Source organism: Chiloscyllium punctatum, chromosome 6 (assembly GCF_047496795.1).
Source record: "Chiloscyllium punctatum isolate Juve2018m chromosome 6, sChiPun1.3, whole genome shotgun sequence".
NCBI classification, from domain to species: domain Eukaryota; kingdom Metazoa; phylum Chordata; class Chondrichthyes; order Orectolobiformes; family Hemiscylliidae; genus Chiloscyllium; species Chiloscyllium punctatum.
The window spans coordinates 50772565-50800186 of NC_092744.1; the positions used below are offsets into that span (position 1 = coordinate 50772565).

At 41.2% G+C, this 27622-nt stretch overlaps 1 protein-coding gene across 8 annotated transcripts in view; it reads right to left on the reverse strand.

The window, feature by feature from the left end:
• plch1 (phospholipase C, eta 1) overlaps window positions 1–27622 on the reverse strand; it is a 155918-nt gene that overhangs the window by 35635 nt on the left and 92661 nt on the right. For all 8 annotated transcript variants that reach the window (XM_072572635.1, XM_072572633.1, XM_072572636.1 and 5 more), the window contains 6 exons: window positions 27469–27589; window positions 20124–20295; window positions 15543–15650; window positions 14680–14841; window positions 841–924; window positions 546–634 (listed from right to left, as the gene is read on the reverse strand). In XM_072572635.1, coding sequence (XP_072428736.1) covers window positions 546–634; window positions 841–924; window positions 14680–14841; window positions 15543–15650; window positions 20124–20295; window positions 27469–27589 — 736 coding nt within the window. The remainder of the gene's footprint in view (window positions 1–545; window positions 635–840; window positions 925–14679; window positions 14842–15542; window positions 15651–20123; window positions 20296–27468; window positions 27590–27622) is intronic.

Here is a 27622-nt window from a genome sequence, read left to right on the forward strand (position 1 = left end):
TGTGGAAAAAAGTGTCTTTTTGAAAGATGAGGTGCTGTTCAGGCTAAAGACAGATTAGGATAGGGGTAGAATGGAAGTTAGAAATGGGGACTTGCAGAAAGCTTAGGGTTACAGCTGAAATAGAACAGAGTTCTGCAATACTATTACTTAATATGGATTTTGTTTTCCTGGTATCTTGTCTTGAGATGACAGCATATATGCAGTCAAACACAGGGCCAATAATAGAATTCACTGGCTCCTAAGTTGTCTTTTTCCAGGATCCTATTCCCAGCCTGAACCAAGCACAGCTAGAACCCTGGACATAGTTATTGGACTATGATGTACCCACTGACCCAGGTCCTGGCCACCAGTGCCACTTTAGTTTCTAGTACCCCTAAACTACTGTCACCCATGACAAAGTGGCACAGTCCAAACTAAGCCTAATAGATCCAATTTTGCTCCCAACAATTTATTTTTCCAAAGGGTGTCAGGTCTACAAAACATTTGTAAATATCAATTTTTAATGAAATACTTTTAATGAACTAGAGAATCTTAATGCCTTTTACCTGTGAGCCTGTCCAGTTTCTTTCCCTGTAGAATTCTGCTGATCTTCATCACTTATGTTGTACAATTTTGCTTTGGATTTTCCACTTCTCTTTGATAACAAGTGAAAATTCAAATTTAATCCATTAACACATGTTAAGTGGCTGTGTTGCTTCAAAATTACATATATTTGCTAAGTTTAAATAATTAAAGTATTATCTGCTGTGTAAAACCAATTGTATGTTTATGTTGTTTACTTAGCATTTCAAATAAGAGCTCTAACATATAGTATAATAAATTAAAAGGAGAAAATCCTACCTTATGCTTGGAAAAGCTACTGATAAATGAACGATTATTTGCTTTTTTTTCACTTTCTTTAACATTTTCTTCAACCTCTAATTTCTGGACGGGTAAGACAGGAAATTTAAAACATTCAGATTTAGATATTTTCCATAAGGTTTTCTGGAAAATTATTAAGCTATAATAAAAAAAATTGTCCACAACACAACCTTACTACTGATTATGATTCAATTATTACAGTAAAACAAAATTATCTTTCTTTAGTCATGTTTAACAGTTTTAGACCCCTTTAATGAGATTTACAGTGATGTGTTATAGCTACTGCCTATCTTTTAGTACTTATGGGTCTGTAATCACATAATTTTACATATTCCAATTTGTATCACACAGACAAATCATTGGGGCATGCTCATATACATCACTATTCATGAACAGGAAGCTCAGGAATGCCATCATTCTCACCCAACTTTCTAAACAGGGAATATAACATTATGAAAAGCCATGGACAAAAATTGTATGCCAGAGAATGAAAGAGCTACTTGAACTTCCATTGTGCTAATTCAGTAGGATACTAAAGCGCTCTTTATATGTCAGCGGTTTAATTTTAAATTAGTTCAGACTGCCAACAGATTTAAATACCTTTCAAAATAAAAGCATTAGTTCAAGCAACCATAGTAGACAATACAAAACAACTTTTAATTTAACAATTTTGCTGTCAGGGACTGCTGGAACACAATGTGGAGATTTGAGAATCTCTCCACTGGTCAATATCACATGCCTGACAGTTTTCAATTTTCCAAGTACGTAAGAAGTAGTTTGTATTGTAAGAAACTAAACTCAATAGATTTATGTATTAAAGTAATGAAATGAGCTTTAAAAAATAATTCAGCAAATGTTACACAAATTGTTTTCTTTGCTAGATAAAATTAAACTAGAATGTTGAAATCTCATTTCTCTGGATTAATTTCTTCCATTAATCCTTCATCCACAAAAAAACATACATGAGCTAACATTTCGCTATTACAAAGTGACTCCACCAAATGTAAAATACAAAATTGATAAAGTAGCACTCTAAACTGACTTGGATACTTGGGTTTGGTACAATGACAAAAGTTGATTGAGAGACTGAATTATACTTTCCAGTTGATCTTTTTAATTGAAGATTTGATATAGGAAAAATAAAACCAACTCAGCTCAGCAGTAATGAATTCCAAAAATAAAGAAGGTTAGAAACCTCATGTGACATTCTTGCGTAATGAGAAAGCATATATTCTAAATCTGATTCATCTTGTAGTGAGACTGCTCCATGATCATCCAACAGTGGTGATGGTGGGTAAATATTCATGTAATTTCATCCAAGAAATGTTGATGTCAATGTAATAAACCACCACTTGTAATAATTTTCCTGGTCTCCTTGATCAATATATTTACTTTGCAAACCTTCTGTGGAACACTCTGCTATATATCTGTGGTCGACATACCCCTTTAATGAAAACTATTTGGTAAAATTCGTATGATCTGTTCTAAAGCTATCAGAAAAAACTCACTGACATTTCAATGAGACAGATGCCTCAGAACCAAGCTACAGTAAAGTAATGCTGGAAACACTGATGTGAATGCTCTGATGGATGTAGCCCTGATCCTTCTGAAAGTCTGAAAATCTGTGGCAGTCCTAAGGCATTGGTTCCCTGTGTGCTGGCAGCTTTATTAGAGGCTACACTGAAACATAAACAAACTGAAGAATTGCAAAACAATTTTATGTAAGCATGATATTTTACATACAATGTGCTGTCACCCATGCCACTGATGTGCCCTCAACAGACTTTTTTCTTTCTTTCCATTTCACTACCTCTTTAGTGTTGTCCCAGGTTCTGAAGCTAGGGCGGCAGGACTTTGTTTAGCAGAGGAGCAGGATGTTTGGTTAGGGGCATTTACATATTGATGATCGAAACATTCCGAAGGTATTCTTGTCAGAGACAAATGGATCCTCCTCAACTTGCATTCCCAAGACTTGGATAGGGTCTAGACAGGATGGAGGTAGAGGGCCAAGGCACCTCCGGACTGTCCTGAGAGGAGACACCCGAGGGACCTGTGTGCACTTCCTCCTCAAATTGTTTCCTCTTGGCACACCACTCTGTCTCTTTGTGAATAACAGGCACCTGGGCTGCCTGCTACATTCCCAATGATTGCAGTGAGGAATGCTGGTTTGTGTGTATAGCCAGCAGGTTTTGAGGGTTCTGGACTCAGTGCTCCATGACAGTGGCACACTATGCATGAAGGCAGCCAAATGATCACAGTTGGTCCCCAGAGCATAGCTGCAGTCCTCGACCATAAAGTCCATTGCTTTCTGCTGCTTCTGTTCTTCCCTGTGCATTTAAAAGCATGTAGTAAATAAGATATCTCCATGTATCACACAAGGGTATACATCCACGACTGGGCACTTCATGAATAAGCCATACAAAATAAATGTTTCTGCAGGTATCTGCAAGACTCCTCTCTGATCCTTTCACATCTTGAAACAAACATACAGGCTTACTGTTTGGAGACAAGGGATGCCCATTTAAAATATGGCTGATGAAACCTGCGATGAACCCAAACAATAAAGTCCAAAAGCAATATAATGAATCGAAATGACACTATCTGTGTTATGCAACTGACCACTGATATTACTGAAAACACATTTCAGATGCTGAACACTTCTATATGTACCAAAAAGATCCCCAGTATAGCCTGCAGTGCACATAACATTTCACAGCAATGAGTTTTGGATCTGAAGAAGGAACAACTAACCATGCAGGGATCTTCATCAGATTCTGAACAGAAGGAAAAGACAGTAGTAAAACATTATGCTTCCAAAACACCATTACTTGTGCTTATTGTTGCATGGAAGCCCTCATTATTGCATGTTTCACTATGCCACTTCTTCCTCCCATCAGAGAACAATATGTCTTCCTTATAACATCCCACATCATAACTAAGAAGGTGTTCATAAAACACGGCAAAATCAGGACTTCATTCTATGGAACACTTCCATTCTGTTCGCAATTCCAAAGTCCATCAAAAGTTTGCTTTCAGAACATCTTTAAACATTGGGGTTGAAATTGACCCCTTTAAGTCTTCATCATGCCCATACAAACTAACTTGATCAGGAAACTCAGAAATAACATGATGACGCAATGGCTAAGTTAAAAGGCCATTGCTAGAGATGCTGCACTTGCTTTGGGGCTTGCTGCATAATAGAAAACATCCCTGCTTCTAGTGCATCAGGAACATAAAGTGCAGCTCATTTAATCAGGCTGTTTACGGCTCTTTTAGGATTCCCAATGATTACTTTTCAATCCACTAAATTGGAATGGTTAAACTGATGAGATAAAAATGTAATTTGTTTAGCTCTTTCGGCTTTCAAGAATAGCCTGAACTATCTAGTACCATGTAAAGTATGCTGCCAAATGCTAGAAGTGTGCTAGCTGCTGTGGAAAAATTCACAAGTTTCCAAAAATATTCGCACCATTCCTCCGACACATTGCAAAATTATACATTTGCAGAGACACATTTTTTTTAGCTACAATAGTCAGGAATAGATATTTACAAACAGACCCAGGTGTATCTAACATTATTGATGAACAGTAGACATCAAAGCCACAGATGCTCAAAATTAAGGTCACTGAGAATTGATGGCTTATCCTCAAGCTTATCTTTTGAAATGAAGTGGTTGCATACTGGAACAGAATCTTTATTTTTATTTTATCTCGACTGGTATTTATCTTATCAGAGGTGTGGGATGCTATTAGTGTCCCATCCAAGTATATCTGCAGGAAGTGCACCCAACTCTTGCTCCTCCAAGACGTGTTAGGGAACTGGAGTGGGAGCTGGGTGAACTTCGGATTACTCAGGAGGCAGAGGCTGTGATAGATAAGAGTTACAGAGAAGCAGTTACTCCTAGGCACGAAGAAAGCTGGGTAACTGTTCGAAAGGGGGATAAACAGTCAGTACAGGGATCCACTGTGGTCGTTCTCCTGAAAGACAAGTACCATTTTGGATACTGTTGGAGGGGTTGGGGGGAAACTTACCATGGGTATGCAGTAGGGTGCAGGTCTCTGGCACAGAGTCTATCCCTGTTGCACAGAATGTAAGGAGGGAAAGGAGGAGAGTGTTAGTCATTGAGGACTCAATAGTTAGAGGGTCAGATAAAAGGTTTGTTGGGAACGAACGAGACTCACGGTTCCTGTGTTGCCTCCCAGCTGCCAGGGTCCGTGATATCTCGGATCGTGTCTTTGGGGTCCTGAAGGGAGAGGGTAACCAGCCCCAAGTCGTGGTCCATGTAGGGATCAACAACATAGGTAGAAAGAGGGATAGGGATGTAAGGCAGGATTTCAGGGAGCTATGGTGGAAGCTGAGAGCTAGAACAAACAGAGTTGTTATCTCTAGTTTGTACCTGTGATACATGATAGTGAGGCAAGGAATAGGGAGAGATATCAGCTGAACACATGGCAGCAGGGATGGTGCAGCAGGGAGGGTTTCAGATCCATGGACAATTGGGGCTCATTCTGGGGAAGGTGGGACCTCTGCAAACAGGACGGTCTTCACTTGAACCAGAGGGGTACTAATATCCTGGGTGGGAAATTTGCTGGTGCTATTCCGGTGGGTTTAAACTAGCTCAGCAGGGGGATGGGAACCGGAGGTGTAGTTCCACTGCACAGGAGGATGAGAGTAGGAAGGGCATGGACAGGATTTCAGGGTAGCAGGAAGGTACTGGCAGATAGCAAGCCGGTTTGAAGGTGTCTACTTCAACGCCAGAAAAATCTGAAATAAGGTAGGTGAGTGTGTAGCATGGATAGATACCTGGGACTTCGATGTTGTGGCCATTTCGAAGACATGGATAGACCAAGGTCAGGAATGGATGTTGCAGGTTCCAGGGTTTAGATCTTTGATTAAGAACAAGGAAGGTGGTAAAAGAGGGGGAGGTGTGGCCTTGTTAGTCAAGGACAGTATAACGATGGCTGAAAGAACTTTTGACGAGGATTCATCTACTGAGGTAGTGTGGGCTGAGGTTAGAAAACGAGAGGTGAGGTTACACTGCTGGGAGTTTGTTACAGGCCTCCACAGAGTCCCAGGGACGTGGAGGAGAGGATCGGCAAAACGATTCTGGGTAGGAGTGAAAGGAACAGGGTGGTTATTATGGGGGACTTTAACTTGCCCAACACTGACTGGAAATACTATAACTCTAATATGTCGGATAGATCGGTTTTTGTACAATGTGTGCAGGAGGATTTCCTGACACAGTATGTCGAAGGGCTAACAAGAGGGGAGGCCACACTGGATCTGGTACTTGGTAATGAACCAGGCGAGGTGTTTGATTTAGTGGTAGGTGAACACTTTAAAGAGATGACCATAATTCGGTTACATTTAGTTGAGCGATGGAAAGGGACAGGTACATGCCTCAGGGCAAGAGTTATTGATGGGGCAAGGGCAAATATAATGCGATTAGGCAAGACTTAGGATACATAGAACGGGGTAGCAAAATGCAGGGGATGGGAACAATTGAAATGTGGAGCTGGTTTAAGGAACAGATATTGCATGTCCTTGAAAAGTATGTCCCTGTCAGGCAGACGGGAAGTGATAATGTAAGGAAATCGTGGTTTACTACAGAAATAGCTCTTCTTGTTAAGCAGAAGGAGGCTTATGTGACAGTAAGACAAGATAATTCAGATGAGGCGATAGAGAGATACAGATTAGCTAGGAAGGATTTAAAGAGAGAGTTAAGAAGAGCAGACAGAGGACATAAGCAGTCTTTAGCAGGTAGAATAAAGGAGAACCCAAAACTTTCTATAGGTATGCGAGGAATAAAAGGATGACTAGGGTAGGAATAGGGCCAGTCAAAGACAGAAGTGGGAAGCTGTGTGTGGACCCTGTGGAGGTCGGAGGTGCACTAAACAAATATTTCTCATCGATGTTCACTCAGGAAAATGAGAATATTGTAGAGGAGAAGAATGAGATATGAGATATTAGACGAGAAAGGATCAAGGTTAGTAAGGAAGAGGTGTTATCAACTCCAGAAGGAGCAAAAGTGCACAAGTCCCCCGGGCCGGATGGGATTTATCCCAAGATTCTCTGGAAAGCTAGGGAGGTGGTGTTGGAACCTTTGGCTTTGATCTTTGAGTTGTCATTGTCTACAGGTTTAGTACCAGAGAACTGGAAGATTACAAATGTTTGCCCTTGTTCAAGAAGGGCAGTAGAGATGACCCAGATAATTATAGACCAGTGAGCTTTATGTCTGTTGTAGGAAAAGTTTTGGAAAGGATTACAAGAGATAGAATTTATAATCATCTAGCAAGCAACAATTTGATTTCAGATGGTCAACATGGTTTCGTCAAGGGCGAATCATGTCTCATAAACCTCAGTGACTTTTTTGAGAAAGTGACCAAACATGTGGATGAGGGTAGGGCAGTTGACGTAGTATACATGGACTTCAGTAAGGCCTTTAATCAGGTTTCACATGGTATGCTGTTGGAGAAAATGCAGAGGCATGGGATTGAGGGTGATTTAGCAGTTCGGATTAGAAACTGGCTTTCTGTAAGTAGGCAGCGAGTGGTGGTTGATGGAAAATATTTAGCCTGGAGTCCAGTTACTAATGGTGTGCCACAAGGATCTGTTTTGGGACCACTGCTGCTTGTCATTTTTATAAATGACTTAGACGCAAGCATAGGTGGATGGATTAGTAAGTTTGCAGGTGACACTAAAGTTGGTGGAGTAGTGAACAGTGTAGAAGAATGTTACAGGTTGCTGGGGGACTTGGTTAAACTGCAGAATTGGGCTGAGAGGTGGCAAATGGAGTTCAATGCAGCTAAATGTGAGGTAATTCACTTTGGGAAGAATAACAGGAAGGCAGAGTACTGGGTCAATGGAAAGTTTCTTGGTAGTGTACATGCGCAGAAGGATCTTGGAGTCCATGGACATAGATTCCTGAAAGTTGCCACCCAGGTTGATAGTGCTGTTAAGAAGGCATACGGTGTGTTAGGTTTCATTGGTAGAGGGATTGCGTTCTGGAGCTATAATGTCATGCTGCAACTATATAAAATGCTAGTGCAGCCACACTTAGAATATTGTGTACAGTTCTGGTCCCCATATTTCAGGAAGGATGTGGAAGCATTGGAAAAGGTGCAGAGGAGGTTTACCAGGATGTTGCCTGGTCTGGAGGGAAGGTCTTATGAGAAAAGGCTGAGAGACTTTGGTCTGTTCTCATTGGAAAGAAGAAGGCTAAGAGGGGATTTGATAGTGACATACAAGATGATCAGAGGATTAGATAGGATAGACAGTGAAAGTCTTTTTCCTAGGATGATATCGTCAGCTTGTATGAAGGGGCATAGCTACAAATTGAGGAGTGATAGATTTAAGACAGATGTCAGAGGCAGGTTCTTTACTCAGAGTGGTAAGGGTGTGGAATGCCTTACCTGCCAATGTAGCTAACTCAGCCACATTAGGGAGATTTAAACAATCCTTGGATAAGCACATGGGTGATGATGGGATAGTGTAGGAGGATGGGCTTAGATTAGTTCACAGATTAGTGCAACATCGAAGGCTGTAGGTCCTGTTCTGCGCTGTATTGTTCTATGTTCTATATCCATATTGCATGTATTTAGATATTCTAATTGGTTTGGCAAATAATGAAAATTACTACATCTGATTTGGCATTATGTGCCTGTTCCTCCGGTCTATGTACACTTTTGCTCAGAAGAATCACACTTTGATGCTCAGTGCAACAAAATTTGATAGGCGAAACCCAGTTCAGAAACATAGCTAAAACTTAAAGTGGAAGAAATCTTAAGAAAGCAAATCTTAGCAGGACTTACACACTTAGTTTTAAGGTCCTAATTGCTGAACAAAGAGACCTTGAAGTGCAGGTTCATTGTTCCTTGAAAGTAGAGTCACAGGTAGATAGGAATAGTGAAGAAGGCATTTTTTTTAATTTCAAAAATATACTTTATTCATAAATACTTTGATCTATACAACTGGACATGCCATACATATGTAAACATTCCATTTCTTTGCGTATTGAAATAAAGTAATCATTCCTATTTGCAGGTTGGTGCGATTACATTTTGAGCTGAGGTGCCAGCAGAGCCCAAATGACTGCGTGAGCCCCCTGTATTTCTCAGGCAGACAGATGTTACACGGTGATCTTTCCCCACCGCGCTTTCGCGGCAGCTGCCCCAAGCTTCAGCGTGTCCCTCAACACGTAGTCCTGGACCTTGGAATGTGCCAGTCTGCAACACTCAGTCGGGGTCAACTCCTTCAGCTGGAAGATCAACAGGTTTCGGACCACCCAGAGAGCGTCCTTCACCGAGTTGATGATCCTTCATGCGCAGTTGATGTTCGTCTCGGTTTGCGTCCCGGGGAACAGGCCGTAGAGCACAGAGTCTCGCGTCACAGCGCTGCTCGGGACGAACCTCAACAAACACCACTGCATTCCTTTCCAGACTTCCTCTGCATAGGCACATTCCAGAAGGAGGTGTGTGACAGTCTCGTCCCCCCCCGCAGCCACTTCGAGGGCAGCGTGCGGTGCGGCAGAGAGTCCGGGCGTACATAAAGAATCTCACAGGCAGAGCCCTTCTCACCACCAGCCAAGCCACGTCTTGGTGCTTGTTGGAAAGTTCTGGTGATGAGGCATTCTGCCAAATGGCTTTGACAGTCTGCTCAGGGAACTGCTCGACAGGATCCACCCTCTCCTTTTCCCGAAGGGTCTCAAGGACACTATGTGCTGACCACTTCCTGATGGACTTGTGGTCAAAGGTGTTTTTCTTCATAAATTTCTCCACGAAGGACAGGTGGTACAGAACAGTCCAACTACTCGGAACATTCCGCGGCAGCGAGGCTTCCTTCGCAACACCGGGGTCAGGTAGAACCTCAGTATGTAGTGACACTTGGTGTTTGCATATCGGGGATCCATGCACAGCTTGATGCAGCCATGCACAGCTTGATGCAGCCACGCACAAAGGTGGCCATCAGGGGGAGGGTGGCGTTGGGCGTGTTTTTTCCCCCATTGCATCGGTCTTTGTACATTATGTCTCTTTGGACCCGGTCCATCTTTGATCTCCACATGAAGTGGAAGATGGCCCGGGTGACTGCGGCAGCACAGGTTCTGGGGATAGGCCACCTGTGCCACATATAACAATACTGAGAGTACCTCACACCTGATGACCAGGTTTTTTCCTGCAATGGAGAGCGACCGTTGCCCCCATCTGCCTAGTTTCTGTCTCACCTTCCTGATCCGCTCCTCCCAGGTCTTGGCGCACACCCCAGCCCCCCCGAACCAAATACCCAGCACCTTCAGGTGGTCAGTCCTGACGGTGAAGGGGATAGAGGATTGGTCGGCACAGTTCCCAAAGAGCATGGCTTTGCTTTTGCCTTGGTTTACCTTGGCTCCCGAGGCCCGTTCGAACTGGTCACAGATGCACATGAGTCTGTGCACGGACAGCGGATCCGAGCAGAAAACGGCAACATCATCCATGTACAGGGAGGCCTTAACCTGTAGGCCCCCGCTGCCAGGAATAGTCACCCCTCTCAGACTCGCATCCTTCCTGATGGACTCGGCAAATGGCTCTATGTAGCACACAAACAAGACAGGAGAGAGAGGGCAGCCCTGCTTGACTCCAGATCTGACTGGGAAGCTATCTGATTCCCACCCATTGATTGAGACTGCACTGACAATGTTGGTGTAGAGCAGTCTGATCCAATTATCGATTCCCTCCCCGAAGCCCATTTTGGAGAGGACATCCCTCATATATGTATGCGATATCCTGTCAAAGGCTTTCTCCTGGTCCAGGCTGATCAGGCAGGTGTCCACCCCACTGTCCTGCACGTAGGCAATCGTATCTCTGAGGAGTGCGAGACTCTCGGCGATTTTCCTGCCCGGTACAGCACAGGTTTGGTCAGGGTGAATCAAGAAGGCATTTGGTATACATTCCTTTATTGATCAGAGTATTGAATATAGGAGTTGAGAGGTCATGTTGCGGCTGTACAGGATGTTGGTTGGGCCACTTTTGGAATATTTGTGCAATTATGGTCTCCTTCTTATCAGAAGGATGTTGTGAAACTTGAAAGGGTTCAGAAAAGATTTCTGTGGGAAACAATCTGCCAATCCATGATAGGCCCACAAAAGCAAAATTGGCCAAACTGTACCAAAAACACCCAGAATTCCTAAGCAGGCTCACAAGCCAAATCAGACAGCCCACGCAGACAAGAGAATACACTTTAAGCTCGCTAACAATGACTGATCACCACAGATATCTCAAAGCCACAAGGGCAGTTTCACAACCCAGCAATACTCCCAGCCACACTAGAGGAGGTGGCATACTACACAGCAGACACACTCGCCCAGCTGAATGCGGAGGCTGTTGTCATTTGTACTGTGGCTCTGCACCGCAGGATAGCCCTGGGCTACCTGCTCGCTGCGAAAGGGGGCACATGCGCCCTCATTGGTGTTGACTGCTGCACTTACATTCCTGACCCCAGCGAAAACATCACAGACCTGGCCCAACAAATCCGGCAGGCAGCTTCTGTCCTGAATGACCGTTGGGACTTATGGGGCTGGGCAGCCTCCTGGCTGGGGTCAGGGGACACAGCCCTACTGCAGGGACTGATAACCCTCATTCTATCATTGCCGGCCTTATAGCGCTAGCCATGGCCATCCGACCGTGCTGCTCACGCATATGTGCAATCCTGTTACCCTCTGCCCCCTCACCATTCAGCTAGCATAGATCCACTGGGAGAACATCCTTACCCCTGTGATAGCCTCTGCTGGACCAGACTCAGACACTGAGAGCTACCTGTTCGATACAGAGCCACCCCCATACCTGACAATCCCCCTGGCTCTGGCTACATTGCCCCCTTCTCGTCTCTCTCCTAAACAAAATAAAGGGGGAAAAGATCTGTCAATCTATGATAGGCCCACAAAAGCAAAATTGGCCAAAATGTACCAAAAACACCCAGAATTCCCAAGCAGGCTCACAAGTCAAATCAGACAGCTCATGCAGACAAGAGAATACACTTTAAGCTTGCTAACAATGACAGAGCACCACAGATACCTCAAAGTCCCAAGGGCAGTTTCACAACCCAGCAATTCCAAAGCCACACAAAGAGCAGGTCAGACAGAGAGGCACCAGCAAGGACATGCTCCGAGAATAGGACAATGGAAGCACCTCACCACTTCAGAGGAGACATTAACACCTACCTGTGAAGAGGAATGGAACTATTGATACTGTCAGGATATTTGCATTGTGTGAATTCATCCGATATCTGTTTTCCAGTTAGCATCCTTGAAACTAGATTACTCCATTTCCAGATACATTGTAGTTTCCCCATTTCTTAATTAACCTTATTGTGCAGCATTATTATAAAAATTGATCTCATCCTCAACTCTGGGAAGAGAAATTCTGATCTACCTGTCCAGACTGTCAGTTCTGTGTCAGCCTAGTCAGTTTCTCTTCCAACGATATGGCTTGCAATAAACTGTTTGTCAATTTCACTTTGAGCTGTGTTTTGTGATCTCTAACCTATTGGGCAAACTTCTCCAACAATTTACAAGAGGTGATGCCAGGGTTGGAGGATTTGTGTTGTAGGGAGAGGCTGAATCGGCTGGGGCTGTTTTCCATGGATTTTCGGAGGCTGAGGGGTAGCCTTATAGAGCTTTATAAAATCATGAAGAGCACGAATAGGATAAATAAATAATGTATTTTCCCTGGAGTGGGTGAGAACAGAACTAGAGGGCATAGATTTAGGATGAGAGGGGAAAGATATAAAAGGGACCTAAGGGGCAGCTTTTTCATGCAAAGGGCTATGCATGTATGGAACAAGCTGCGAGAAGAAGTAGTGGAATCTGGTACAATTGCAGCATTTAAAAGGCATCTGAATGGGTATATGAACAGGAAGAGTTTAGAGAAATATGGACCGGGTGCTGGCAAATTGGACCAGATTAGGTTAAGATATCTGGCCAGCATGGGCGACTTAGACCGAAGGGTCTATTTCCATGCTATACCTCTCTATGACTCTAACTATTCATGTGGCTGTCCTAGTGTTATTACCACTGTTATATTTGCCAACGTAATAAAATTTCATTAATAGCACTTATAAATGTGCTTGGGAGTATGGATAGAACTTTAAACTTCAGCAAGGAGATAGGAACTCATAGAATTAAATTAGCTTTCTCATGTATAAATCCCATCCATTGAGCCATTCCATTGATTTCAAGCTGAAAATGTGTTGCTGGAAAAGCGCAGCAGGTCAGGCAGCATCCAAGAAACAGGAGAATCGACGTTTCGGGCATAAGCCCTTCTTCACTTCCTCATTGATTTCAAGGCCACATTTAAATGTCCCTCAGGCATTACCAGGGGATTTGGGGACCAGAATATCAGACAGCTGCAACAAATTAGGTGTTCTGGTTAGCTGGGAAGTACTAACATTTTTTGGTTTATGGCAGGATTTAGATTCTGTACATTGAAGAATAGAGACCAAAAGGGCAGTGTTAAAAAAGTTGTCTCAGAATTTAATTTTAAATTAAAAGTGAAATTAATCTCTTGTTCTGATGACCTGACAGATAAACACATGTACATATGCCTGAGCAAGCTGACATGTTAATATAGCAGTACTCTGTCCACAAACCACATTTTACTTATTGTCAAAAGCTATCTTTCATTAAAAAAGGAAACAAAGTCAAAGAAAAGTCTACAAAGAAACTAGTAAACAAATGGAAGGAAAGGAGGTTAATAATCACTAGCAAAGCAGATACCTTTCTTCATTACATTCTTCAACATGTGCACATTATAAACTCAATTCCTTCTTCTAACCTTCCATCAAGCTTCTCTTCCATCTCTTCTCCTCTCACATACCCATATTGGGTGCCAGTTATGTAGCCAACAACCGAGCAGCTCTTCTTTTGGAATGCCAACAACCATTTTGTTGAATAGAATATTTAACTGCTTGGTTCTATTCTGCTTATCCAGGGATTGAGCAGTTGCTATGAACAGCAACATAGGTTTGCAGCTGTCACTCTCTCTCCTTCACACTCACACATACAAAAAGTACAAGAAAGAACAGAAAAGGGTTCCAATATATACTAGCACCATGATCCAAAAATACTTACAGAACATTATCCACATTCCCTTAGATTTTAAAACTATGATTGGAAGAACTGTCCAGCTTATGTTTTTTCAACATGACTAGTCATTAGATTAATACAACATCTAATCATATTAATCCTATCTGAGAGCTATCATTGGCAATATAAGATTTTGTGTGGCAACTCAGTTTCTGGAAGTTTATCAAGATAAGTTTAGACTTTATCAAGTTACTAAATTTTCAACCAATTTGAACAGCGTCGTAACTCAAAATTTAAGTTGCTGGTAAACGGCAATACATCTACCAAGGGAGAAAATCTTTGATATCAATGTTCAGTATTCATATAGCATACAAGTGAAATGACAGTACTAATGATCTATTTGAGAGTTTTATGAACACTATCATTTCATAGTCTGCAAAAATTGATAGCTCAAACCAGATTGAAAGGGAATTCTTAGAATGGGGAGCAAGTAATTGCTTTGAGTTGCATTTAGTACAGACCTACTAAAGGCTCATCATCTGAACATAAAAAGTATAAACATGGGGGGCTTTTCATTAGAATCGTGAAATTTTTACAAAAGGCGCATTCAAAACATTTTTAACTTATTTATCAGCAATTATCTAATCTTGGTAAAGTTAAATTAATTGATGATTTCAAACCCTTTGTCCCTCCTTCCTCACTGAAGGGCAAAATGCCACAGCAAGGAAAAATGCAAAAATTATACAGAAGATGACAAATGTTACCTGCTGTAGACTGACATTTAGGCCTTTATGTGTTGCCCGTAGAAGTGCACAGATGGTGTAGCTGTTTGGATCTTCTTTATCCTGGATCTGAGACTCTTTCAGCAAGAAATCCAGTTTTTTTCTGATAAAACATTCCATTTGATGATAGTTTGTATTGTTACCCTGCATGGGACATGTATTATTATGGTGCTATATCAACAATAATGTCGCTAAATTGCTCAAACACAATGCACAAATCTAAAAACAGAAATGCTAACATGAGTTTTTGCTCAACCAGAACAAGGTGGGTACACAGTAAACATTAGTTGGGAGGCGTACATCAGCACAACGCATAAGCAGTAGATCATTAGGTCCATTAAACCTGGACTGCCATTCAATGAGATCATGGCTGATCTAATAATCCTCAACTCCATTTTCCTGCATTTTCTAAGGCTATGCTCTTAGAAGCAAAATGAAATTATTTCAATTCATCACACTTAAATGAATTCAAATCAAACACTTGGTCATATCAGTCCTGAAATGCAAAGTAACAAGGCTCAAGATGAAATGAAAAGCCAATTCCATTCACAAACACTCATGGCTAAATCAACTAAAATAGTGAACTTTTTAGTATTTTTTTTAACTGGCCTTTTTTAGCATAAGGTAAAATGCTGTGACAGCTAAATGTTTGTCTTTGGTCATTATAATAAATTCATTTTTATCCTCCATCATGACTGGGTGATTACTGCATTGCAGATTGTATAATTGATATTACACAATTTTTTCACATGAAACATGTTTGTGCAAAATAGCTATTATGCTTAATTGTCCTTAATAAAGTTAAATTTTGAACTTAGTTTGAAAGAGGTCACTTGAATTCCTACATTGATTTGTTTTAATTTGCATTCTTCTTCAATTTCATCAGCACTATCTTCATCGGAAACATCTCCTTCTTCTGCATCAGTCCTCAGGTCAGGAGGCAGTTTCTTTCCCTGAAACAAATCAGTAATGCACAAGTTTGTCAATTTTAACCTTTACCAAGCCTAATTTTGATTTGTTTATTGAGACTAAATTTGTCAGATAAACAAGGTTTGATTTCATACCTTTACTTTAGAATGTCCTATTTGTATCATACAAAACTTTTTAGTACTTTAAGGAGATGTATGCTCTAATCAAAGAAAAGCACAAATCTACCGTTAATGTCTTGACAACTTTAAAGGTAGTGCAATGGAAGCAATAACTACATTGTATGAATATCTTCAAGACCACTATGCCATCAAGGTCAGGACTGAAATTACACTGTAACTTTGGAGAGATTGCGAAATGGCTTTGGGTCCACGCCTGTTGCAAAAGTATCAACATAACATGAATTTTGGGTTCTGAACTAATTTCCAAAAAGCACAAGAATTGCTCCATGTCACAACCAATGGACTTCATGTGAAATATATAATTTCAGTCTAGTCTGAATGCAGAATTTGGAAGAGCTAGGTATTGCACTTGTTTTTGATTTCATGAGTATTTTATAAACTTTTTTTGTGCTTTTGCATTTGTTGTAGTGTGTCTGTTCTGCTTGTTATCTAATCACAATACAGTATGATGAGAAATTAAAAATCGCACAACACCAGGTTATAATCCAACAGGCTTAATTGGAAGCACTAGCTTTCGGAATACTGCTCCTTCATCAACCGCCTGATGAAAGAGCAGTGCTCAGAAAGCTAGTACTTCCAGTTAAACCTGTTGGATTATAACCTGGTGTTGTGTGATTTTTAACTTTGTACACCCCAGTCCAACGTCGGCATCACCAAATCATGACTATTTTGAGGATATTTTAAAATGGAATGAGAAGATATTCTTGAGATATAAATTAAAAATTGTTTGTGGTGTCAGCTGTCAAATTACATTCTATTTCTTTTCAAATAGTCAGAGAAACACAGGAGCATGCCAACTAAGAATCATTTACCTTCTCCCTTTTATAGGCAATAACTGAATTTAGAGTTAGAATTTGCATGTGCTATGATCTCACTTATTCTAGTTAATTTCCAAATACCCAGAAAGAAAATGAATTTTGTATCATGTCCTAGTGAGTGGGTTAACGACTATTCTTTTAGTCTGGCTTTGCACTAAAACCAAGGTTTATGCATCACTTGCATAAAGTATGATGCCTGCACCTTACTGGCGCCCTTCACAGTGTGGCATAAGAACATAAGTACTCGGAGCAGGATTGGTAATCTGGCTCTTCGAGCCTACTCTGCCATTCAGGAAGATCATGGCTGATCTTTTCATGGCCTCAGCTCCACTTACCCGTCCCTTTCACCATCCGAATGATATTTCAACTTTGTTACGATGAGAAGTTATTAATCTGAAATGAAATGTAAGATTGGATTTTAACCTGCCGGGTCAGGTGGATTTTTGAGTTGGTGGCTGATTAAAAGATCAGAAACTTCAGGGCATCAGAAAGCTCCAATGGCCTGTTGATGCCTGTGTTAACTTGAACACATTTATTAACATATGGAAAACCCCTGGAAGACAGGCAAATCTAGCAATGACATGTTAGAAGCTAATTAAGAGAAGGTTTAACTCTGAATTTTGCCTTTGACTCTGAGTGCACAGAATTTCTGTAACTCGTTGCATTGAACAATTTGAGAGGACAGTGGAGATTTGACAGGGCTGGATGAATGGAGGACAAGAAAATTGTCAAATATTAAAATTTTACAGCAAGCTGCTTCTTTGCCCAAGTGAATGGCTTTTGCTCAAAGGACCTGTTCTGAGAATGTGTTTTCACAACTTTGGGAATGATTTCACACGTATCGGTAACAACTTCTGCTATTTGAAGATATGTGACTTTGATCTAGACTTCAGTGCTGTCAACCTTCACCGCATCATGGGAAACGATGATGAGTGAAGGACTTCAAAGGGTCTTGGAGGTCCTTGTGCATAAGATACAGAAAGCTACTGCAACTGAACAAAGTCCTGTTAGGACTACATCTGGAATACTGTGAGCAGTTTTGGTCCCCTTCTTTAAGATATTGTTCGGATGATTTCTGGTATGAAAGGATTGTCTTGTGAGGAAAGACTAGGCAAGTTGGGATTCCACTTACTGGAGTTTAGAAGAATGAAAAGACTTAATTGAGACATATAGGATTATAAAGGGGCTTGACAGGGTAAATGCTGAGTGGATGTTTCCCCTTATGGGAGAATCTAGGACCAGCAGACATGGTCTCAGAATAAAGGAGTCCCAATTTACGACTTAGACCTCTCTCAGGAGGTGGAGTGCCTTTAGAATTCCTTGCCACAGAGAACTGTGGGGACAGAGTCCTTGTGTATATTTAAGGCTGCAATAGATACGATTCTTGAACAGTAGTGGAATCAAGGGTTATGGGAAAACACAGGAAAGTGAATACAAGAAATGTCAGATCAGCCCTGATCCTATTGAATGGCGAAGCAGATTTGAGGGGGTGAACAGCCTATTTCTGTCACTATTCCTTTTGGTTTTATTCCTCAGATGTGGAGAGTAACAAGAGGAGCAGCAACAGCAGGACCCTTCTTCTCAGCCACATGCTGTTCTACAGGACAGAGCAGATGAGCACAGAGCTCCAGTTCACAGAAAGTGATAGTGCATTTGGAGGCAGAGGTTTAGCTTTCTGAACATGACTGAAAACCATTTCCTCAGGAGCATCAGACTTCTCAATTAGGTTATTGTTGACAATTGCAGCCCCTTGGAAGGAAAGCTGTTTTGAAATGGAATAGGTGGTCACGAACGTTGCAGGGTCACAACAGCAGAATTTCTTCATTTGCAACTCATTCCAAGGGACACCTGTACAGTCTCATAATATTCTGCCCAAAGATACACAGCCAATTAGTGGTAAATATATTTACCTATGTGTTCTGTGTCATTGATGAAGCCAGAGAGAATGGGAGGGCCTTTGGATTTACATAGATATAAAGAATGGAATAGTCTGGAATGCATTCCTGATGAAGGCCTTTTGCCCAAAACATTGATTTTCCTGCTCCTTGGATGCTGCCTGACTTGCTGTGTTTTTCCAGCACCACTCTAATCTTGCACAAATATTGCTAAGTAGCAAGGACTGAAGCTCCAAGGAGAAGAGAACGATCAATACTCTGCATCTTTGAAGCAACAGCCTCACGTAAAGGCAACTGCTGCTGCTAAGTTAAATGCCAGGATGCCCAAGAAGGACTGATTTAGGCATGTTTCAGCTAAGGTAAGACAGTGCAACCATCTGACACATTAATTCTAAACCCAATTTGTCTTTCAGTCCTCAGTACAAAGCAGTCCCTCTCACAGATATCCATTTTTGTTTGGTCATATCATTTTTCACAACACAGATAACAACAGTGGACAGTATGGGACAATAGAACTTTGAAATAAAGTTTGATAAAAAAGGAACAAAAAATTACAATATTGTACAGTGTTAAATACCCAAGTGAATACCCTAGTGCAACTACAGATCCTTTTTCTATGTTTCCTGTAATTCTTATTTGGTGCTACAACAGTAGCGAAAAGGAATTCCTGATGACGGGCTTATGCCCAAAACGGTGAATCTCCTGCTCCTTGAATGCTGCCTGACCTGTGCCCTTCCAGTGCCACACTTTTTGACTCTGACTCTCGAGCATCTGCAGTCCTCACTTTCTACTAGCAATGACAGTGGCTTAAACCTACCTTGAGAAAGTCTGCTTGTTACCCTGCTGGACAGCTTAAATGCTCTTGGAAGACATCCTCTGTGGTTTGCAACCTTAAGTAGTCTGTCAAATTACACTTTTATGCAGGTAGACTCACCATTAAGACAGAAGGTAACATGGTGCTCTCATGAGGGGCAAGGGTTCAGAAGTTGTGCTTTCAGCAGAGTCTGCACTTCCATATGTCTTTTCTCTACCTTTACTCTCATGTCTCACCCACACTTCTCTGCTAGCAAAGAGCTGGAAAGTGCATTAGTTCAGTGAAACCCTGAAAAGCCAGCTCAAAGCTTTCCTCCTTTTTTTAAATGGTAAGCTGAATAGCAGGCCATTAGCCATGGTCAACCTGCACCCATTGCCTGTCATGTCTGAAGCTTCCTGACTGTGAGCACTTTTCTTCTGATAGGGTTTACAGCTGCTAAGTGTGGGCTGCCACAGGAATAGATGGCAGAACAGTGACAACCATTAAATCTGCTTGTAAAATGTATAAAAAAGCCTCAAAAACCACCTGTCTGAAGAAACGATACACATTTCCACCTAACCTTGGGACAAATTCTACTCAAATACCTTTTTTGTTTCTGGCTGTCATGGAGAATGGCAAGTCCAAGGTTCAGTTCCTTCTGTGTATTAGTAACTCCTGTCTAAGGGGGGAATTTTCTAAACTTGGTGAACTCCATTTTAAATTAAATCCAAAACATTAACCCGAACATAACAGGAAGCCTCATTGTGATAAACAAACATCGCAAATTTTAAAAACGTCTTGGAGCCATTACCTTTATAAGAATCTTTCCTTTCAGATGCTTGGGAGTGGGAAATTGGTCTCTGTCATGAGTACTAATAGAGGACAAGTCGAGTTTGTCACCAAGGATATCTTTCAAACACTGGGCAATCTTCTGTTGCTGCTGAATGCTGCAGTGGTTCTCAATGGACAGAATTACAGGATACCTGTTAGTACAGTAAAAAGTAAAGATTATGTAGCTGTTGTCAATCAGCACATTTCTATGTTTTGGGTAAGAGGAATCTAAGTTAAATCTAAATCCAAATTCTGTTTCTTTGCAAACACACAAAATTGTTGCTCATTGAACATTTAGTATGACATCCTGAGATATGGAAATAGTCAAGCACCAATTTATAATTCTTGTGTGCCAATTGTTCAATTTCCATTGTGACTTATGCTATTGGTGGACTTTAGACAGACTGACGTGGAATTGAGTTGTTCACACTCAATTTCTCAGTGCCAGATAATTAGCAATTATCCTCTCAGAAGGATTGCAAGAATTACACAAAGTGGGCACAGCACGACCTGATCTGCCAGGCACCTACCCCCATTCCAAAGGACAGATCATATAGACAGATTTCCATTGTGAAACGCACTGGTGCCAACAGAGAAAAATCATTTAGTAAAAGAAAGTTCATGAGAGAAAGGTGCCCAAGAAAATATGGAGCAAATTAAGGAAAGACAAAAGTTTTTAAATTGTAAAATGTGAACCTTGTGTGTTTATTGACAGGAGAAAGTGAGGACTGCAGATGCTGGAGATCAGAGCTGAAAATGTGTTGCTGGAAAAGCGCAGCAGGTCAGGCAGCATCCAAGGAGCAAGAGAATTGACATTTTGGGCATGAGCCCTTCTTCGGGAATGAGGAAAATGTGCCAAGCAGGCTAAGATAACAGGTAGGGAGGAGGGACTTGGGGGAGGGGCATTGGAAATGAAATAGGTGGAAGGAGGTCAAGGTGAGGGTAATAGACTGGAGTGGAGGTGGGGCGGAGAGGTCAGGAAGGCGGTGCTGAGTTCGAGGGTTGGGACTGAGACAAGGTGGATGGAGGGGAAATGAGGAAACTGGAGAAATCTGAGTTCATCCCTTATGGTTGGAGAGTTCCTAGGCGGAAGATGAGGCGCTCTTCCACCAGCCATTGTGTTGCTATGGTCTGGTGATGTAGGAGTCCAAGGACCTGCATGTCCTTGGTGGAGTGGGAGGGGGAGTTGAAGTGTTGAGCCACGGGGTGGTTGGGTTGGTTGGTCCGGGTGTCCCAGAGGTGTTCTCTGAAACATTCCGCAAGTAGGCGGCCTGTCTCCCCAATATAGAGGAGGCCACATCGGGAGCAGCGGATGCAGTAAATGATGTGTGTGGAGGTGCAGGTGAATTTGTGGTGGATATGGAAGGATCCCTTGGGGCCTTGGAGGGAAGTAAGGGGGGAGGTGTTGGTGCAAGTTTTGCATTTCTTGCGGTTGCAGGGGAAGGTGCCGGGAGTGGAGGTTGGGTTGGTGGGGGGTGTGGACCTGACGAGGGAGTCACGGAGGGAGTGGTCTTTTCGGAACGCTGATAGGGGAGGGGAGGCAAATATATCCCTGCTGGTGGGGTCCGTTTGGAGGTGGCGGAAATGACGATGGGTGATACAATGTATATGGAGGCTGGTGGGGTGGTAGGTGAGAACCAGTAGTCCCCATGTTTATTGACACCCAGTTACTCAGAATACACACTTACAATTTATGCTTAACATCTGGGTCATCTAATTAATATTATTAAAAACAGTGACTAAATACTTAAAAAGAAAAATAAAGTTTCAAGAATAACACAGAACATTTTTTTTTCCACCTTGAATAATGAGAAAAATGATTTTGTTTTTATTATTTTAGGTTTACAATTTGGTCACTGCAAAGATTTACAGATTCAACACTGGAATAGAAGTCGGCCATTGAGTCCCTCAGGCCTGTTCCAACATTCAATAAGATCATGGCTGATCTCTGACCAAATTCCATATGCCTGCCTTCCATATTCCTTAATGCCCTTGCTTAATAGAAAAAAGTCTTTCTCAGATTTCAATTTATCAATTGAATTAGCATCAACCGGCATTTGAAAATGAGAATTCCAAACTTCCACTACTCTTTGCATGTAGAAGTGCTTTTTAACATCTCTTCTGAATGGCCCAACCCGAATTCGTAGACTCTGCCCTTTGTTTCTAGAACCTTCAATGAGTGGAAATATTTTTAATCAACCTGTCTTTCCCTCTTAATATCCTGGAGACCTTAGTGAGATCACCCTTAACTTTCTAAATTTTAGAGAATAAAAGCCTAAATAGTCTGATCTCTTCTCATAACTTAACTCCTGAAGCATAGGTTTATCATCCTTGTAAACCAGTGGTGAACTCCCTCCAGAATCAAATTATCCTGCTTAAGATTGATGCTCTGATCTGCTCACAGTGTGATCTAACTGCAGCATAATGAATACACCCCAATGCTTACACCCTTTAGATATGAAGGCCACCATTCCATTAGCCATCTCTATTATTTTCTGAACCTGTTTGTGGCATTTTAAAGAGCTATGCACCTCAACCCCCATCCCTCATTGGACATCCAATGTATTTAACTTGGTGCCTTATAAAAAGTACTCTGATTTATCCTTTTTCGATCAGAAATGTAGAACCCCACACTGACTTATATTAAAATCCATCTCTCACAGCTTTGCCCATTCACCTAGTCTATCAATATCCTGATACAATTTTATGCTGTCATCAACACTGTCTAAAATGCTGCCCAATTTTCTACTGTTGGCAAATTTGGATATTTGACTTTTTAATGCCATTATCCTAGTCATTAATGAATATTGTGAATAATTGAAGCTGCAACAGAGATCCTAGCGGGCCACCACTAATCACATCCTGCCATTTTGAGTACTTACACATGATCCCATTCTGATTCCTGTCATCAAACAATTTCTTATCCATGTCAGTAATTTTCCCTCAATTCCATGAGCTTCTACATTAATTAACAGTCTCTTATTGGGACTTTGTCATGTCCACCACCTTTGTTACCTCTTCAAAAACATCTGTGAGGTTTGTCAGACATGATGGCTCCTTCATGATTCCATACTGACGCTCCCTGATTTACTGAAATTTTTCAAGGTGATCAGTTACTTTAAGGTTGACCACAGATTCCAATGATTTCCCTACCACAGATATCAGGTTAACTGGTCTGTAATTCCCTGGTTTCCTTCTGTCACCCTTCTTTAACAGCAGAGTAGCAATCCAGAGGTACAACTCCTGAATCCAGGGAACTCAGTAAAGTGCTCACCTAACTCCTGTAACATCCGTGGATGGAAACCATCAGGGTCTGGGGACTTGACACTCTTCAGTTCCAATAATTTCCAATTTCATAATAAACTTAAGTTTCAGTTAGAACCTGTCCCTGATCCACTGAATAGTTTCTTAGGGACTTCTAGCAATCAATCCTCTTTTTCTGTTGCGAATACTAAGTAAAATAATCATTCAACATGCCTGCCATTTACCCAACGCCATTGACAATATCCCCACTGTCAGCATTCAGGGAGCTAACGGTACTCTTAACCATCTGGTTTACCTTTATCCAACAGTAAAATCTCTTCTTACTGTCTTTTATGCCCCTTGCAAGTTTCCTTTCATAATCATTTTTGGCCGCATTGTGACTTGTTGTTCTTTGAATTTGTCCCATTCTGTGGGATCTGTACTGTTCTTTGTATTTTTATAAACATTTTCTTTTAATTTTATGCTGTGCCTTACCTCCTCAGATGTCCATAGCTTTTTTTGTGTGTGAAGTGGAGCTTTTCTTTCTCATGGGTACAAACTGCTTCTGAATAGCTTTGAATTGTTTCTTTGAACACCCTCACGGTTCCTCAATTGTTTTACCTACTGGCAGAGCTTCCCAGTTTTACTGTGGACAGTCTCTACCTTATCCCATTAAAGTTTTCTTGACTTAAATCCAAAATTCTCATATCTGATCTTTTCTTGTCTCTTACAAACACTACATGAAACTTGATCATGTCATGGTCATTATTTGACAAATGCTCACTTACAAATAAGTCACTTATTAAATCAGGTGCATTGCTCATTAGTAGATCCAATATTGCTTGTCCCCTCGTCGCATCCAAGACATATTGCTGTAAGAAACTGTCCTGGAACACTTTAAATATTCATTACCTTTCTGGCAGGTGTTTGTCTGTCTCCCCCGGTCTATGTTAAGATTAAAATCCCCCGTTAATCCTATGCTGCCTTTGCTTTTTGTTGACTCATTTCAACATTTCCACATTTCGCACTTCTGAGCTGCTACCAGGTGATCCATAACTGACACCTATTGTGGTTTTAGTTCCTTTATGGTTCCTCAGTTCCATCCAAAAGAAATCCACTGGGTGCTGTCCCCTCATTACATCTTCTCTCATCACAAAAGTGATTCTGTTCCTAATCAGTGATGCCACTCCACCCCATCTGCCATTTCCTCTATCCCTCCTGTAAACCTTATAACGTAGTATGTTTAGTTCACAGTCCTGGCCACCCTGCAGCCATGTCTCCATAACGACTACTATACCATAGTTTCCAATTTGAATCTGTGCCTGCAGCTCATTTAATTTGTTTCTTATACTCTATGCATTTGCATAAAGAACTCCAATTTTGACTGTACACTCAATCCTGTCTTATAGCATCTTTTTATGGTTTCTCTTTTCTGACTTACTATATACATGTTTTATAAACCCATCCTGTTCTTTAAAATGGTCCTGCCTGTTCATCCTATTAATCTCTACCTTCTCCTCACATCCTGACCTACCGCTCCAGTTGGGGCCAGATAATTTATACAGCATTACTGAGAATGCTTTAAAGTCGACTCAGTTTTATCAGCAATTCAAAAGAGTTCATAATTATTGGGCAAATCACTTTTCTATTTCTTCTCCATACAATTGTTTTGCTGCCCCAATTCTAAATTTAAATGCTCTCTATTCTTAGCCATTAATCAAAAGATAAAATCTATACATAATTTTCTTTTCATAGCTGAAAAAAGAACATACACAAAATGAAAGTCAATAAATAAAAATATTACAGGTGAGAAAGACCTAACAAACCAGCCGTAAAGTTAGTCAGAAACATTGGAGAAATTTCTCCAATGGGGAGACTTGTTTGAGATTGGCTATTACGATCCCAGCTGAAATAACTACTGGACAACCAAGATTCCATATTAAAATCTGACTTGATTAGATTACTTTTAATTGAATGTTGTGGTTATTGAGTGAAACATAGGGGGGCAGACAAGGCTCTAAATTTCTTGAATAATAAAACCAATGTTTATTAAACAAGAGGAAAAAATGTACAAAACAAGCTATTTTAATATTAAAAAATTGTATTACAATTGAAGGATCTTAAAATACAACAAAACAGACTCTGTTATTTCCCACCACCATCATTATATAATGTTTAAACTTGAGAGAAATTATCCCTTAATATCAAATCTTGATTAGGTTCAACTTCTCTTTAATTCTGTCCTGTGAACTCTGCCTGTAGATTAGATTACTTACAGTGTGGAAACAGGCCCTTCGGCCCAACAAGTCCACACCGACCCACCGAAGCGTATACCACTCAGACCCATACTCCTACATTTACCCCTTCACCTAACACTACGGGCAATTTAGCATGGCCCAATTCACCTAACCTGCACATTTTTGGATTGTGGAAGGAAACCGGAGCACCCGGAGGAAACCCACGCAGACACGGGGAGAATGTGCAAACTCCACACAGAGGCTGGAATTGAACCCGGGTCTCTGGCGCTGTGAGGCTGCAGTGCTAACCACTGTGCCACCGTCTCTTGCCTTATTATTCACAAAACTGAAAGCTTACAATTTCTCGTTCTGTGAACACTCTGCAGAATTCTAACTAAATACCCCTCGTCTGGAGGTTTCACAAGCTAAATCTCTTCCCCCATTCCAAGAGTTTTCCAGTCACTGCTTTCTGACACTGTTCTAGAAAATACTTTCTGACCTTGTTTTTTGAAAACATTCTACATCCATTACACACGTAAAAACAACTTTCGATCAGAAGACCAACATCATCCTAGCTTCTTTGAACTTTCCTCTGGGTGAGTTTGAAGGTGACCCCAAGGCAACTTTTGGGTAAAGCATTTAAACATTCACTCCTTCAAGAGTATTTTTAGTACTTGATAAGTGTTTGCAAAGTTCCTGGAAACTCATTTCATTTCTTTTACACTTCACTCACCTTGTTTGTGTTTCCCCCTGTCAGCCCTTACCATGGCATATGGGGTCTATGAAACTGTACCTTACTGTTTTAACAAAGAACAAAGAGAAGTGGCAACACTAACACCAGCACCAGTAGCACCCGCTGTCCTCTTCCTACATTCTTCCATAGGACAGAGGAAATGGACACAAACATTTAACAATAAGGAAGCAAGACTCCAACACAGGATCTACATCAAAAGATCTTGCGTGCAGCATTTACACTGACATGGACCAGCTGGCACGAATGACCTGTTTCTATATTGTCTCTCCATGTGTTTAAGCACCAGTGCATCAGAAAGCTAAGATTTTCAAAGCAGGTCATTGCACAACCTCCCAGAACAAAGTAAGAACCCCCCCCAAAAAAGAACTCCTCTCTGCATTATTCCTGATGAAGGGCTTTTGCCCGAAACGTCAATTTCGCTGCTCCTTGGATGCTGCCTGAACTGCTGTGCTCTTCCAGCACCACTAATCCAGAATCCATTGGTTATTGTTAATATTTCGAGGGGCAGGTTATTTTCTCTGTGTCGATCATCTGTCCTTTTAGCCAATGACTATGGGACAGCCAGTCAGAATGTCAGATGATTGTTGTCGCCCTTGCCTGTCTTCATCTGAGGGGGTTAGTTTCCATTCTAAGAACAAACAGTTCTTACTTTCGACAACACCACACTGGTAGTAGGGTAAATTAGACATCAGATAAATTACTGACATGATTTTATTGGGCATCTTGACTTCTGCTACACAGTAAATCCTAGGAAAATTCAGTTTTTTAGGGGAAGCCAATAGTCAATAATGGTAAGGTAATTCTGCCCATTTTCTTTATTCATAGATTAAACTTGACATTACTTTGATCTCAAAAGCCAGACTAAAGTTTGCTGTAAACATTAAACCTGCAATTATCTTTTCTAAGGAGTGCCTAATGCTAACAAAGAGAGGAAATATTTAAGTCCCTAAAGTAAAGATCTAAAAGTGCATCATATTTGTCACTAGAGAGTTTAATTGTTCGACATATATTTTGTGAACCTGGAAAATCAACATCAGACATACAAGCATTGAATTTTAAACTGATTTTAAGTTATCAAATCTGGAACTTACTCATTTTTGACGAAAGCATATTTCCCAATGGTTTCAACAACATCTCGAAAGAGGAGCTTGGAAGTGAGCGTATATCCATGCTGTACAATTGGCTCTCCCTCTGGGCCATCCCAGCAGTCAACTGAAATCAAGAGAAAATAATTTTAACAGTGAA